Raw genomic sequence first — 16426 nt, forward strand, 5'->3', positions numbered from 1 at the left:
CATTTTAGTTTACTAAAGCACTGTGCACCAGAGACAATTGCCATTTTTTGGGTTAATAAGATATCATTTTTACTTTATTCATTTCTTATATATCAGCAATGCTGATCTCCTGAAGTCTATTTGAAGCTACTTCCTATTTACATAGATACTGGGGCTCATCATTTCTTGGGGTGGGTTTCCCGATGGTGGCAACAGTGGACTATACCTGTGCAACGTGTGTTGACAAAGTCACATTTAATCTCCACTGGAGGAGTGCATGAAAGGGGGACAACACAGGAAAGAAATTGGGAGAGGAGGGCAGATTGTTATCACCTTATAACAAGAAGTACCTAAACACAACCCTCATGGCAGGATTGCCAGGTATTTTTTTTTAATGAAAGCTACAAATGTAAAAATAAGGAATTAAACTTGTGACATTACGATGTTAAAGTTGATATGGGGTCTTAGTGATTGGGTTTACAAACACTTAAAGTTAAACTTCTCCATTTTATGCCTATCACCTCCCAGTTTAATCATAGCACTCAATACCTAAAGACGTTTTATTCCTTCATGTGCAACTATTCTGTGGGAAGAGCTTAAAATATGCCTCCCTTCATACACCGCTTTTTCCTGAGGTACTGTAGCTGTGAGCTGCACTGTGCGTGACGGCTATCTGCATTCAAACTAGAGTAAATGCCAAGGTCATGCAGTTCTGTATACATGGGATCTGTGACGTGTACATACCACAATGGCAGCTATGGGGATACATACTGTACACATAGCGAATATATTAACAGTCTCATTCCATATAGGTTAGTAGTGAAACCATGGAGTCTTTTACATGTATTAACTGTCTGAGTTACATGGCTTAAAGCAGGACTAAAGACTGAAAAAACGTGAACAGGCAGGTTTTTTTTTATTGCAGAAGAGATATGTAATGCCTCTTCTGTAATAAAATACACTTACTTGTTTGTTCACAATCTTCAGTCAAACATACATGGAGCTGTGCATGGAATGGCGTCATCTGGCGCCAGCAAATCAAGATGGAGAAAGACCGACATCAAGATGAGAAGATGCCAGTAGGGACCTCGTGGGTGTCAGACTGACAGTATAGGCCGGTATCCCTGACTTTAACCTCGCTTTAAGGTGTAAACTGTCAAATCTTCAGAGTACAGATCCTGCCTTCACATACGAATGACAGATGGCATCTAAAGTTGGCCACAAACAGCTAGTTATCCCAGCAGGTTGAACCAAGAAAAGGCTAATAGATTCCAGATTCCCCCATTAACACAAACATCCCTACCCCCATAGGACACTGTATAATGACATTGGTACCTGCTGCTGTCCGATTCCACTGATCAAGAAAAAACTTCCAACATTGCCTTTTCGAACAGAAAAAGTAGTCTTCTGTTGAGCAGGAATAGCCACACACTGATCAAAATTTCAATCAGTGTATAGCCAGCTTGAAAGAGAAGTATAGGCTTTGTAAAAAAAAAAAACAAACAAACAAAAACAAACAAAAAACAAACATTTATATTCACCTAGGTGGATGCAGCATCAATCAAATGCTGCATCTGTCCCCCCCGTCGGCTCTGCTGTGAGAACTGAGCGATCAAACTCTGCTGATTGCTCAGTTCTCCCCCTTCGCTCTGAGCAGAGAGTCGTGACTGTCAGTCTCCAGCTCTCACTGGAGCGCTTGGCTGTGGAGGGGTCGAGAGGGAATGGCTCAGGCTCTTGGGGGGGGGGGGGAATCGCTGAGCCAGGTGCAGGTCCAGGCTGCTGGGTGGATTCTGACCATAAGGTCGGGATTTTTTCAGAGCCTGGACTGTCTCAGTGACAGGTGAAACAGGTCAGAGGGGTGCAGAAGGAACTGCACTCCTGTAATCCAAAGAAGTATAGCCAAAAAAGCTTTGGCTATACTTCTTTATGTCTGCCGCCCTTGTTTGGGTATGAATGTTCTAGCTTGACTTAGATGGCCTTTTACATACTTTCTGCAAAATAGCTGTCCCCTCTATTCAAAATGTGCAGCTCACTGCCCTCAAAAAAATGTCCTTTCCCCTTAAGGTGTAGGAAGAACGCTTTGTCCTGAACATGGCACCAAGGTGATTGGATTAAGGAAATTAAAACAAGGTGGTATCATAGATTCTCACATCTCCTGTTATGTTCTTTGACAGTCTTCTATCTACCATGACACATTTAATGGCACCATGGTGTTTGGATCAAATGACTGAGTTACCTGTGTGGCTAGAAATTCTGAATCATGTTCTCAACACTCTGAACTGTGGGAGGCGCTTGGGATGAGTAGAAAAATGCCTTCAATATCACAGACCAAGTCCAACTGAATGAGGCAAACTACTACTAGCTATAGCACGGTGTGGATACATGAGAACCTTCACAGCCATTCCTTAAAAGAGTAGGTGGGAACAACAGTTGACAGTCTTAAACCAGGATTCCGGCCTGAGAAAAAAAAAAAAATCTAAAAGTCAGCAGCTACAAACACTGTAGCTGCTGACTTTAAATAAGTACTTACCTGTCCTGGGTGCCCGCGATGTCGGCCGCCTGAGGCCGACCCGTCCCTCGGCTCTCGGCACCGCCATCCTAGGTAAGGGAAACAGGCAGTGGAGCCTTGCGGCTTCACTGTCAGTTTCCTACTGCGTACGCGCGAGCGGCGCAGCGCACCGCTCTGTGAATGGCCCCGTGGTGTTCTGGGAACACACACAGTTCCCAGAAGACAACGGGGCTGCTCACCGAGGAGAAGAACACGCCGTGGAATAGGAAGAGGCAGATTAGGAAGACTGCCTAGCAACAGGGGTTTAGGCAAGTTTCAAAAATTTTTTTTTTCAAATGTTTTTTTTTTTTATTTTTTTTAGGATTTTTGGTGATTTTTTTTTTTTCAGGGTGGCCCTCCACTTTAATTTGTATTGGGATCTGCATTTTTATCCAAGTAGAGGTACTGCAACTTGGCACCCACCTGGGAGAAGAGCAGGTATCCAGCTTCATCGCAGGGCAGCATGTCATCCACTAGGACTGTGATCCATGTCCCATCTTTGCATAGTCGAACTTGATAGGCTCCTTCTGGGCAGATTGTCCTTGTGATCATCACCCTCTCCACCAGCTCCGGCCTTTCTGCTAGCACAGCCAACGCACTGAGGAACCTGTAAGGATGAAGGAATTTACAGAGTCAGCATCCTCCCCTTCCTGGGATATAATATGTGCAATATTTTAATAGGTCTAATATTTATTGTAAGGTTAATATGAAATATCACATTAAAAAAAAAAAAAATGAACTGCTCTGTTTCAGACCAGGTAATAGACAGTCTCCTAGGCAGAATGACTTGGAGGAGGGGATTCCCTTCTTCTACAGCCATTGAGTGCAGACCTAACAAGACCTAGCATAGGGCTTTCTTGGACAGCCTGGCAACTCTGTGTTAAAGTGCTTCTAAAACCAAAACATTTTTTACCCTAATGCATTCCCTGCATTTAAGCGGTTGTAAACCCTCACATATACACAGTGAAGTGACCCCAGCCTCAGGTGATACACAGAGATGAAACAAATCCTCCTGCATAAGTTGTACCTGTTTGTCTGCAGTTTTCTCATCTCTACATCTGTTGAACGTGCTGAATTTTAAAGCTTGCCTAAGAATCAGAAAAAAGGGGGCGGAGAGCTGAAGTTACTCTGCATAGCTGAGTGAGGAGAGCTCTGGGAGCTGATTGGAGGGAAGAGACACACCCCCTTCACACAGCACACAGGAACAGAGCTGAGGCCGTCAATCTACTGGAGATCCCTCCCCTGTCACCATTTTTCTCTTGGTGTCGGGAAAACCTGTCAGAAGTGATTCATGCTGATAGAAGAAGGAAGCAGCAGACAAAAGACAAAAGTGACACTTTGTGCTTTAAATTGAGACAAGCCCAAACTATAGAGAGATATGCTTTGTTCATAATTCATGTCTGAGGTTTACAACCACTTTAAGGTAAAAAACATTTTACAGTTTTTGGTCCTTCCACACCTCCCTAAACATTTACCAAAGTCCTCAATCGATCCAGTGCTGTGCACGGCTCCATCTCTTCTCTCCTCTTTCTTCCTCTTCACACAGGGACTTCTTGGGCAGCAGCAGAAATCATCAGCTCCTGCTACTGTTAATTAAAAGGCTGTTAGGATGAAGTATGGGGGGGGGTGTGTAAGGCACGCTGTGTGCGTCAATGGAGCACGTCTCAATAGACACACAGCTTGGGGAATAAGCACGCACATGTGCCCCTATAGCTACCAGAGGAGGACCCCAGAAGAGGAGGTTAGGGGGCCACTCTGTGCACAGAGCAGGTGAGTAGAACATGTTTGTTATTTTAATTTAAAGGGTAACGCCACTTTTATGGGAAAAAAAATAAATAAATAAAAATCGCCAAAAATAAATAAAAAATAATATAGTGTATAAAATTGCAATACAAGTCATATTGTAATTGAATGTTATTAAACATTACCTTTCCTTTTCAATCTGCAGACGCTGTCATTTTCTGTAACATGCAATACATCATGGCTACCTGGGAGGCGTTCTGTACACAGAATATATACCTATATACTGAACACCTCCCAAAAACATAATTTTCTGCATGTGTGATTGGCTCATTGATTTTCCCAGAAGTCTGCACTAAAAAACAATCTGATTTTTAGCATCCCCTGCAAAAAAATGTCACTTTTGGTGAAATACTCCCAATAGGAAGCCACCTCTAAAGGGATGCAGACCTAGCAGCTGTCCTCATTAAAGCCCTGCAGCTGCAGCAGCTGGTTGATAATTATGAAACCACTCCCATTAGACTCACTCGGCACAGGGGCACAGACAAACACACCGGGATTTCTTCAGAATAACAAAAGGTAGGAATCTGCAACAAATTTTGTTAAAATCCTTGTAATGTGTATAGATCTCCCAGAGGGGAATGTTTTTGTTCTCAACAAAAGTGGAGTTACACTTTAAAAAATGTCTTTAGTAAACCTTTAATGTCTTGCTCGTAAAAAGCAGAAAAGTGAAAAAAAAAAAAAAAAAAAAAGTTTACAAAAAAGCTCCACAGGTCTATGTTCCTGACGACATCAAGAACAGAGCAGGGTCCATAGCCCCACACTGGACAAGAGGACACTAAAGCTGGATACACACTTTACAACTTTTGTTGTTTGACTTCCTTTAGGGCACTTTCACACTGGGTCTGGTGGGCATCGGCGGTAAAGAGCCGCTATTTTTAGCGGTGCTTTACTGTCGTTTTTGCAGCGATTTTCGGCCGAAAAAGGGTTAAAAGCACCCGCGGTGTATACACCCCTCCAACAGCGCCCTTAAAGATGCTGCTTGCAGGACTTTTTTGGGCGTCCTGCCAGCGCAGTGCCCCAGTGTGAAAGCCCTTGGGCTTTCACACTGGAGTGAGAGGAGAGGCGCTTTACAGGTACTTTGCAGGTGCTATTTTTAGGGCTAAAGCGCCTCAGTGTGAAAGAAGCCAAAGATTTACCTTCAACTATGTAGTGCAGTGATGGCAAACCTTTTTGAGCCAGAGTGCCCAAACTGCAACACAAAGCCAACTTATTGATTTCAAAGTGCCAACACTGCAATTAAACCTTAATACCGAGGTTTTAGTTTAGAAAAAACAACTTGTACAGTTGTCCAAACTAATTAACAGCTTTTGTCTTAAAAGAAAAATACAATAACAGAGCTTTCAAGTATACAGATTTTTTATTGAAAAAAAAATAAGGATGCAATTTTTGGGCACTGGAAAGGATGCAGTTGCTGGGCTGGGCGCTGGAAAGGATGCCTTTGCTGGGCACTGGTAAGGATGCCTTTGCTGGGCACTGGTAAGGATGCCTTTGCTGGGCACTGGTAAGGATGCCTTTGCTGGGCACTGGTAAGGATGCCTTTGCTGGGCACTGGTAAGGATGCCTTTGCTGGGCACTGGTAAGGATGCCTTTGCTGGGCACTGGTAAGGATGCCTTTGCTGGGCACTGGTAAGGATGCCTTTGCTGGGCACTGGTAAGGATGCCTTTGCTGGGCACTGGTAAGGATGCCTTTGCTGGGCACTGGTAAGGATGCCTTTGCTGGGCACTGGTAAGGATGCCTTTGCTGGGCACTGGTAAGGATGCCTTTGCTGGGCACTGGTAAGGATGCCTTTGCTGGGCACTGGTAAGGATGCCTTTGCTGGGCACTGGTAAGGATGCCTTTGCTGGGCACTGGTAAGGATCCATTGCTGGGCACTGGTAAGGATGCCTTTGCTGGGCACTGGTAAGGATGCCTTTGCTGGGCACTGGTAAGGATGCCTTTGCTGGGCACTGGTAAGGATGCCTTTGCTGGGCACTGGTAAGGATGCCTTTGCTGGGCACTGGTAAGGATGCCTTTGCTGGGCACTGGTAAGGATGCCTTTGCTGGGCACTGGTAAGGATCCATTGCTGGGCACTGGTAAGGATCCATTGCTGGGCACTGGTAAGGATCCATTGCTGGGCACTGGTAAGGATCCATTGCTGGGCACTGGTAAGGATCCATTGCTGGGCACTGGTAAGGATCCATTGCTGGGCACTGGTAAGGATCCATTGCTGGGCACTGGTAAGGATGGTGAAGCCGGACAATAAGGAGTTGAAGGGGAAGGTACCCTCCAGCAGGTGGTACAGGTATTGCATGGCTCCGGTCAGCAGGATGTACAGTAAAGCCGCAGCTTGAACCTCTGCCTCTAAGAAGTGGGTCACCACAGACAGAACAGGATATTTTACCTACACAACACATAATGTCCACATTAAACATCTCACCTGGCTCCAGTGTCAGTGTGTCTGGCCCATTCCCGCCCGCACGTCACCCCTGATCCCAGCCGCGTGGGATCCGTGTTCTCTCAGTCACTCCCACTTCAGACACGTCATCGCTGGCCCTAGAGAATTGTGGGAGATGTCGTTCGATGGGGAGTGTGGTGTGGACAAGACAGCTTGTATGGATGGTCGGTCAGTGTCAGTGTGTGCTCTTCTTCCTGGCGTGCCCACAGAGAGGTCTCTACGTGGCGGCTGTGGCACGCGTGCCACGGGTTCGCCATCACTAATGTAGTGGAAGGGCCTGCCTGACTGCATACAAATTGAAAGTGTTTAGGTTTGACCTCATATTATTTATGGTTTTGATAAATCTTAAGGAAAAAAATCTACAGAAAATTGTATAGTGTGTATATAGCTTAACCACTTGCCGACCATCCGCGTCATTATACTGTGACAGGTTGGCTCTATTGCGCGAATTGCCGTAGCTGTACGTCAGTTCGTGCAATAGATACAGTGGGTGCCCGTGGCGCCGATGCGCGTGACCGGCGGCCGATCGCTCCACAGAGAGCCAGACAGGGGAGTAGAGAGATCGCCTGTTCCTAGTGATCAGGAACAGCAATCTCTCTGTACTCCCCATCAGTCCCATCCTCCCCCCAGTTAGAATCACTCCCTAGGGAACACTTAACCCCTTGATCGCCCCCTAGTGCCATCAATACAGTAATCAGTGCATTTTTATAGCACCGATTGCTATATAAATGTCACTGGTCCCAAAAAAGTCAAAAGTGTCTGATCTGTCCGCTGCAATCCCGCTAAAAATCGTTGATCACCGCTATTACTAATAAAAAATAAATAATAATAATAATAATAATAATTAAAATGCCATAAATCTATCCCCTATTTTGTAGACGCTATAACTTTTGCGCAAACCAATCAATTTACACTTATTTGATCGTTTATGCAATTTTTTTTTTTTTTTTAACAAAGATATGTAGGAGAATATATATTGGCCTAAACTGAGGAAGAAATTAGTTTTTTTATATATTTTTTGGGGATATTTATTATAGCAAAAAATATTGATTATTTAAAAAAAAAAATTTTTTTTTTTTTTTTTTTTTTTTTTTTTTTACTATAAACAAAAAAAGCGACAAACTGCAGAGGTAATCAAATACCACCAAAAGAAAGCTCAGTGGGGAAAAAAGGACAAATTTTGTTTGGGTACAACGTCCCACGACCGCGCAATTGTCAGTTAAAGTGACGCAGTGCCGTATCGCAAAAAATTGCCTTGTCATTAAGGATTTGCTTGGAGTTGAGCTTTACTATAGGAGAAAGTCAACAAAATGACCTTAAATGTACCCTTTCTGTCCAGGAAGGTGAGGGGGGTACTATGTTTGCACACAGGTGTCCACCTAGAATGCAGGGTGATATATCATTGTCATTTATTCTGATAATGATCGCAGTTGGCAGCATGCAATATATTGAGGGAATATATAAGAAGTACTTGTTTGCAGAACACACAGAGACCAATGCAGACAGGAGGAATGGAATTAGAATACAAAACTCTAAAAAAAAGGAGCAGACCATCTCTTATTGTATTACAGCCTGTCCACTTCAGGCATGGTGGGGAATGCAGATACCCAAATGGAAGTAAATGTGGACAAATCGCTGGGCTCCTCAGATACTAAACATCTAGAAATGTAAATAAGTATTTTAGCTGCTTTGGGTAGAATAGGGAAGTTTTAGAACCTCTCCTCTATCTGCTTTCTATTCCTGTCTGCACCCCTGTTGGGAGAGATCTCTTCTCTTTCTTTCCTGATAACAGTGAGAACTAGGACATGAGACAAGGAGCAAACTCCCCCAACAGGGACACAGACAGCAATAGAAATTCAGAAGAAGGTTGTAACCCTTCCCTACCCAAAATATATAAAAAAAAAAAGGTTTTCGCAGGCACTTTAAGGCTGGGTACACACCGGTGCGATGCCAGGCCTCACATGTGATTCGCACAGTATGCCTGTACACATCACATGCGATGTCTGCAGACCCAAAATGGTGCAGGCCCCTTTTTTGTCTGCACTGGAATCGAACTGCATGGGTGTTCAGAACCATGAGATCTGATTCCATCGGATTCCACAGTTTGCACTGCATTTTGTGAGCCGATCTTGGGGGGGGGGGGTCGTGAACCTTATATTGACACCTGTAGCGGTTCGCAGAGAGCAGTGTGAACTGCCTGCGATTCAGATGCGATGCGGGAACCCGCACAGGAAATGCTGTGGTTCCCGCATCACACCAGTGTGAACCCAGCCTAAAGGCTCATTTCCACTAGCAGTTGGGGGGGCAGTAAAACCATGTGTTTGAGTCATGCCCCCCCCTTCAGTTTGAAAGGCAGCAGCTGAGGGTGTACACATGCAGTGGCTGAGATATCTTGCTTCACGACTATATCTAGGGCTGCAACTGACTAATATTTTCATAATCCATTAGTTGGCTGATTATTGTTTCGATTAATCAATTAATCGGATAATAATGTTACGCCGAGTAAATTTATACCCAACATGTCACGCTTCAAAATTGCGCCCGCTCGTGGAATGGCGACAAACTTTTAGCCTTAAAAATCTCCATAGGCGACATTTAAAAAAATTCTACAGGTTGCACGTTTTAAGTTACAGAGGAGGTCTACGGCTAGAATTAATGCTCTCGTTCTACCGATCGCGGCGATACCTCACACGTGTGGTTTGAACACCGTTTTCATATGCGGGCGCTACTCACGTTTTTTTTTTTTTTTTTTTTATTCTATCATTTAATTTTACCTTTTTTACCTTACCTTGCTCAGCGCACACGGAAACACACACAGATCCCGGTTTTCTGAGGGGAGAACAGACAGATCAGCTGTTCATATAGAGTATGAACAGCGATCTATCTCTTCCCCTACACAGTCCCCTCCCCCCTTTAGTTAGAACACACACTAGGGAACACATTAACCCCTTGATCGCCCCCTTGTGGTTAACCCCTTCCCTGCCAGTGACATTTTTACAGTAATCAATGCATTTTTATAGCACTGATAGCTGTAAAAATGCCAATGGTCCCAAAAATGTGTCCGCCATAATGTCGCAGTCCCGATAAAAATTGCAGATAGCCATTACTAGTAAAAATTAAAAAAAATTAATGTCATAAAAATATCCCCTATATTGTAGGCGCTATAACTTTTGCGCAAACCAATCAATATACGCTTATTGCGATTTTTTTTACCAAAAAAATGTAGAAGAATACATATTGGCCTAAACTGAGGAAAAAAAAATTTTTTTTTTTTTTATATATATTTTGGGGGGATATTTATTATAGCAAAAAGTAAAAAATACTGCATTTTTTTCAAAATTGTTGTTTTTTTTGTTTATAGCGCAAACAATAAAAACCGCAGAGGTGATCAAATACCACCAAAAGAAAGCTCTATTTGTGGGGAAAAAAGGACGTCAATTTTGTTTGGGTGCCACGTTGCACGACCGCGCAATTGTTAGTTAAAGCAACGCAGTGCCGAATCGCAAAAAGTGCTCTGGTGAGGGAGGGAGTAAAATCTTCCGGGGCTGAATCGGTTAAAGTTTTCAAGGATATGATCATTTTATATATAATGCACAATACCGGCAAACTTGTAATTGTAATGTCTTCTATTACCTCCAGTCTATCAGCCTCCACCTTCTCTGGGTTCAGATGCTGATCTTCCCTGTACAGAGACTTTAAAGTGTTTTTTGAAAAAAAAAAAACAAAAAAAAACATGTTATACTTACCTGCTCTGTAATGGTTTTGCACAGAGCAGCCCTGATTCTCCTCTTCTGGGGTCCCCCTCCAACACTTCTGGCTCCTCCTACCTTCAAAGGGCCCCAATAGCAAGTTGAAAAGTATAGTATAGAGTGCCCCTATAGTAAGGTAAAAAAAGCCTTCTGACTTTAGAACCACTCACTTCCTGCCTAGGACTACATGTCCCATGAGGCATTGCTCCTCACACATTCACACGTTCTCAGGCACTTACTGACATGTATGTACTGTGCTGTACTGACATGGACGGTGTACAGAGCTGTATGTGTGCTGCACTGTATTTCCTGATATGTAAACACATAATGCATTCTGTATGCAGGCCAACTAATCCCCTGGTCGATTAATCGATTATGAAAATATTTGACAACTATTTTCATAATTGATTGTTTTGGCCCTACATGAATTATACCCCCCCACTATTGCCCACTGAATGTGACCCATTCAAGTGACTAGGTCTGCGCAGCAACTGCTGCAATGCACGGTAGTCCGCCATTTAGGGGGTTAAAACAGGCAGTGAGGAGGTGATACAACACCTCCTTACCACCTGATAAATGCTCTCTGAAGAGCGATCCAAATGTGGATCTCTTTTCAGCGAGCAATGCAAATATAAACGAGGCCTAAAAGCAAAACGCTTGCAATCATTTTATTTTTGCTCTTCCAAGTTTAGCAGACACAAAATGTATATCAAGATCCAGAGAAGGAAGAAAATCAGAGCAATGTTCTGTGTGTTACTAATTGATGAACACATTCATAATCAAGGTGAAGCACCATCACACGGATTCCAATTGGTTGTGGTTATAGCTAAAAAGGATGGGTAATCATTTAAGACCTTTAATGAAGAACATTTTCTTCAAAGCCTGCAGCACTCAAAAATGAATTAAAATATGACACGTTCCTTTATTCTAGATTACAGCGAAGCAGAGACTACACTAAAATGACTGGATGTGTTAAGGAGAATGAAAACCGAACTCCGGGATAAACAAATATTAACAGAACACAAGATGTGGCATGTAGGTATCCTTACTCTGATTTTGGTCTCCTTTGCATATTCCTTTGTACAGTAATCCAGCATGAAACAGCTCTTGTGTTTTACCTCTGTGCAGGATCTTCCTGTAATACAGACCGTTCACTGCTGCTCTCTTTACTTGTGTAGGCTGACTGGTCTGGTCTCCGCCCCCTCTATAGTTTTCCACAGGCAGCTTGTAGTGGGGTGGAGCTACTGGGTCCCTCCCACTGGTCTGCTCTCTTATTGTGCAGAGTGACTGGTCTGGTCTCCGCCCCCCCTCCCTAGTTTACCGCAGGCAGCCTGTAGTGGGTGGAGTCTGCTGGGACCCTCCCACAGCTCTGCACTCTACACAGGTTATATGCAACACAGAGACAATGTCTCCGCTACAAACTCATTTGGTGCAACACAAAGTAAATTTATATCCTTTGTGGTTACTGAAGAATGTACATGAATTAAGGCCTTCACTGAAATATACACGGTAAAAACGCATATGCCAAGGACAGGGAAAACTGCAGCAAAATGTCAATCTAAAACCCCTTTCACACCGACACAGTGCGCCACCGCATTCGCCTGCTCATCAGGGGATCTGTGCGCTGATCCCTGTTGAGCAGGCGGATGACAAGTCTGTGCACAGAGCGGACACGGCCCGCTGTCCTCTATGAGCTGTCAGGTGGAAATGGACTGCCTGTCTGCATCAACCCAAGTGCCAACTGATCCAATCCGCCAGACGGATGGGGAACAGATCCCCATCAATCTGATTTTAGTGGACAGGAACGGATGTTGGCAGGTGTCAACGGATCCGCGGCTCCATAGAGAGCAATGGATGGTGCGATTGGTCCATCCATGTAAAAGGGGCCTTAAGCTGGCCATTTATGGATCTCAATTTTGATCCATGTGTGGCCACCGGGGCTGAACAGAAGTGACCCTACCAATCAGCTTCTGTTCAACTGCCCTGTCGGATAAAAGCTGCACCCAACAATGGTGCTGCAGCGCTGATCTGTGTATTCTGACAGCTGGGGAGTCTCCCTGCTGTCAGATAACATTAGGATTCACCCATCCACCTCCAATGTGTGGATAGGGAAATGTATGGCCAGCTTAACTTCGAAACGCGTCAGCATTTTTGGATGATGTTATTGCTGTAGTGCTCAAATATTTTCTATGGAGAAGCTGTCGAGTTGCTGGCCTGTACTTTCTATGGATCTTTTGTGAGCTTAACTCCAGACCAACAAAGCAATTCAGCAGGTGGGATTTTATCTCTGAGGTTAAATGCCATGTTTTTTTTTTTTTATAAATTCTTTATTTTAAACAGAAACGGCATTACCATTCCAGAGAACAAAAGACAGTTCACATTCAGTACAATGCATTCAGTACAATGCGTGTTATTCCTGGGGTCCACATATTGCACTCCTGGGTATACTTCAATGTCTATGTCTTGCTACTCTTATGGTTTTCAAAGTAGCAATAAGTGCTCAAATTTTCAGCAAATTAATCAATTGTAATCAATCAAGGAAACATTCGGCAGCAGACTGTTTACAGCAATTTTGTGCCCAACACTTAAGGGTGTATTTATAGAAAATGTGCAGAGCTGACATTTGTTCTGTGTGAATGTGGACAAAATCACATGTTATTCATATATTTATTATATTATCGTGAATTAGGAAAATACTGAATTGTGGCCACTAGATGGAACTGACAACCATAGTAAACTATTTATTTCCTATGACAATAAGCTCCATCTAGTGGGCATAATGTGGCATTTTCTCAATTCACTCTATTGTATAAAAATTACGTTCCATCCAGGGCCGTCTAACGCGGGATAAAAAGGGCAGCTGCCCCAGGCCCCAGTCATTGTTGTGGGGCTCAAAGCAGCTGCCCCTTGAGCCCACAAACAGTTTTCTAGGCTTTTGCTTTCCAGCACGCATACTTTACGATGTGCGGACTCACAACACATGCAGTTTCCACCCTGGAAGTCTAAAGGGTCCTGCCCCATCAGCAGCAGCCCAATGCTAGATAACCAGTGCAAAGGGCCAATGAGAGTGGTGGCCTAGCGCAGAGTGGCCACAGCCAGCCAGTGTTAGCAGAGCAAAGGGCGGGACTGTGGAGTGCTGTGCCTGGGCGTGGGGTGGGGGGGTTGGAGGAAGGACCAAGGAAATGTTTGCCCAGGGTCCAGTAAATTTTACAGATGGCTCGATACCACCTGTAGAAAAATAGCCCAATAATCTTTGCTTTTGCCCCCATATTTATACATACACCCCTTACTATCTTTACTGCACAAATACCACTGGATCCAAAAGACTCTTCACTGCTTCTTCAAACAACCAGGTAGGGAAGCTGGGCACTGAGCAAGTCACATGGAACAAGCCACTTGGACACCACAGGCTCCTGTCAACCCACTTGCTAGGAGGAGAGACCAGGGGGGGGGGGGTTGGAGTGGCTTGCTGCTGTAGGCTTCTTGGCTTCTCCATGTTTGGATGCAAATGGAGTGGAGACACTTGGCTGCAGTCCCAAAGCCTACATACAGAGGTGGCTCCATGGGAACCTGCAAGGGAATGGAGCCACCCTAAAGCAAGCACTGATGTAGAGTCCTATTTGGAAAGCAAAGCAACCACAGGCTTAGAAGAAAAAAAAACACACAGCAAATGTGGGAAGTGCTGAGGTCTGCAGCACTATGGGCTTTATACATTTCAGAATTTATGGACACTTTAAGCTTGACACCTTTAAATTTTAATCCAGTGTGTTTGCACTCACCAGCAGTTTCCCAGAAGCCCTTGCAGTATGTCAGAAGGTCGCGGCGTGCGAAAGACAGTCCACTTCACCCCGCGGTCTTTGAGGGTGCAGCTGATCTCTTGCGGTCTAAGCCATTGTTTTACCCGCTGCTGGACGCTGTCCGACTCTGGAAAGCCAACGGAGCGAGGCCCTGGGGGGAAGCTGTCATCCACAAAATTCACCCTGTTCTGGGATGGGGACAGCCAAGAGGACAACTGTCAGGGGAGCCGTGTTATATAGAGAGTGAGGAGTGGGAGGAAAGGAGTAGGAGAGAATGATGAGAAAGGGTTAGTAATGAGTGACGGAGCGTCTCCAGAGAGTCACAGAGCGGTGTGCAGTGAGCGGGAAGAAAAGGCAGGAGCACCTGGGTCTATAGATGGAGGAGGATGAGAAGAGGGAGATGGAGGTGGAAATTCTAACAGCAGAATTAGGAGTCTGTATAAGAGGAAGCAGGATGCCAGAGAAAATGCATATCAAATATTAAAAAAAAAGTCTAAAAAGAACACATTATGAACAGCATAATAAAAGACACAAAGTTACAACATTAGATACTCGGGCCTTATCTATCAGCAAGTCTTAATCAACTGTCTTTATTACCAGATTCCAACTCTCATTTTTGGTTATTTTCCAGTACAGGCTTATATCAGATTGGTGGCTGCAGGACAACACAGCCAGTTCTAAGGCCTGGTACACTAACAGTTTATTTGCGTTCAACCCAGCAGGCTGAACAAATAAAAACCAAAAAACTGAAGAGCTCAGGAGGAGCCGCTGTACTAACTATCCAATGTTAGTACAGTGATTTCCACCAAGAGCTATTGTTTTCTGACAGGGGGACGGCCCTCCACTAGAACAAACCGGTCAGGGGTCTCAGCCAATGGCTAATCGGATGCCGATCAGCAGACCTTTTTCGGTCAGGCCCTTGTCGGAGTGGCTGCAGTACACACTGGCCAAATGTCGGTCGGTTTCTATTGAGCCGGTGTTCTGCCGAGAAAGTTCCGCTCGGTGGATAAGGACCCCCCTCTACTGCGCAGGCGCCGAAGGTGAATAGCTGAAAATCAGCTGTACACGGCGCCTGGAAGAGGGCCCCTTGCGGGCTCGCTTCGCTCGCCACGCTTCGGGAACGGCCTCGTTTTGCTCAGCTCTTTTTGATTCCAATCTAGGTACACTTGGATGGTGGGGAAGGAACCTGGACCCAGGGCGCAGACGCCGTGTACAGCTGATTGAAGAGTTTGAGCTTCGGCTATCTCCGGCGGCTGACAGTAGTTCGTACTGCACAGGCGTTGCGCCTGCGCAGTACAGGGGGGTCCTTATCCACCGAGGGAACTTTCTCGGCAAGACACCAGCTGATGCCGTGCGACATTTGGCCTGTGTGTACGGCCCTTAACCACCTCAATACAGGGCACTTTCACCCCCTTCCTGCCCAAGCCATTTTTCAGTTTTCAGCGCTGTCGCACTTTGAATGACAATTGCGCGGTCATGTTACACTGTACCCTAATGAAATTTTTATCATTTTTTCCCCACAAATAGAGCTTTCTTTTGGTGGTATTTGATCACCTCTGCGGTTTTTATTTATTGCGCTATAAACAAAAGAAGAGGGACAATTTTGAAAAAACACAATATTTTTTACTTTTTGCTATAATAAATATCCAATTTTTTTTTTTTTTTTAACAAATTTTTTCCTCAGTTTAGGCCGATACGTATTCTTCTACATATTTTTGGTAAAAAAAAATTGCGCTAAGCGTATATTGATTGGTTTGCGCAAAAGTTATAGCGTCTACAAAATAGGGGATAGATTTATAGCATTTTTATTATTTATTTATTTTTTACTAGTAATGGCGGCGATCTGCAATTTTTATTGTGACTGCGATATTGCGGCGGACATATCGGACACTTTTGACACATTTTTGGGACCATTCACATTTATACAGCGATCAATGCTATAAAATTGCATTGATTACTGTGTAAATGTGACTGGCAGGGAAGGGGTTAACACTAGGGGGCGCTCGAGGGGTTAATGTATGACCTAAGGAGGTGATTCTAACTGTGGGGGGAGGGGACTGACTGGGGGAGGTGACCGATCGCTGTCCCTATGTACAAGGGACACGCCATCGGTC

At 44.5% G+C, this 16426-nt stretch overlaps 1 protein-coding gene across 2 annotated transcripts in view; it reads right to left on the reverse strand.

The window, feature by feature from the left end:
• Positions 1-16426, reverse strand: part of CAPN15 (calpain 15) — a 125320-nt gene that overhangs the window by 23665 nt on the left and 85229 nt on the right. Inside the window, exons 4-5 of one of the 2 annotated variants that reach the window (XM_073636551.1) lie at positions 14295-14500; positions 2951-3134 (exon numbers count right to left, since the gene is read on the reverse strand). In XM_073636551.1, coding sequence (XP_073492652.1) covers positions 2951-3134; positions 14295-14500 — 390 coding nt within the window. Of the gene's footprint in view, positions 1-2950; positions 3135-14294; positions 14528-16426 lie in introns of both variants that reach the window. The other variant, XM_073636550.1, reaches the window with a different exon arrangement.

This window comes from Aquarana catesbeiana, linkage group LG06 (assembly GCF_042186555.1).
Source record: "Aquarana catesbeiana isolate 2022-GZ linkage group LG06, ASM4218655v1, whole genome shotgun sequence".
Classification (NCBI taxonomy): Eukaryota; Metazoa; Chordata; class Amphibia; order Anura; family Ranidae; genus Aquarana; species Aquarana catesbeiana.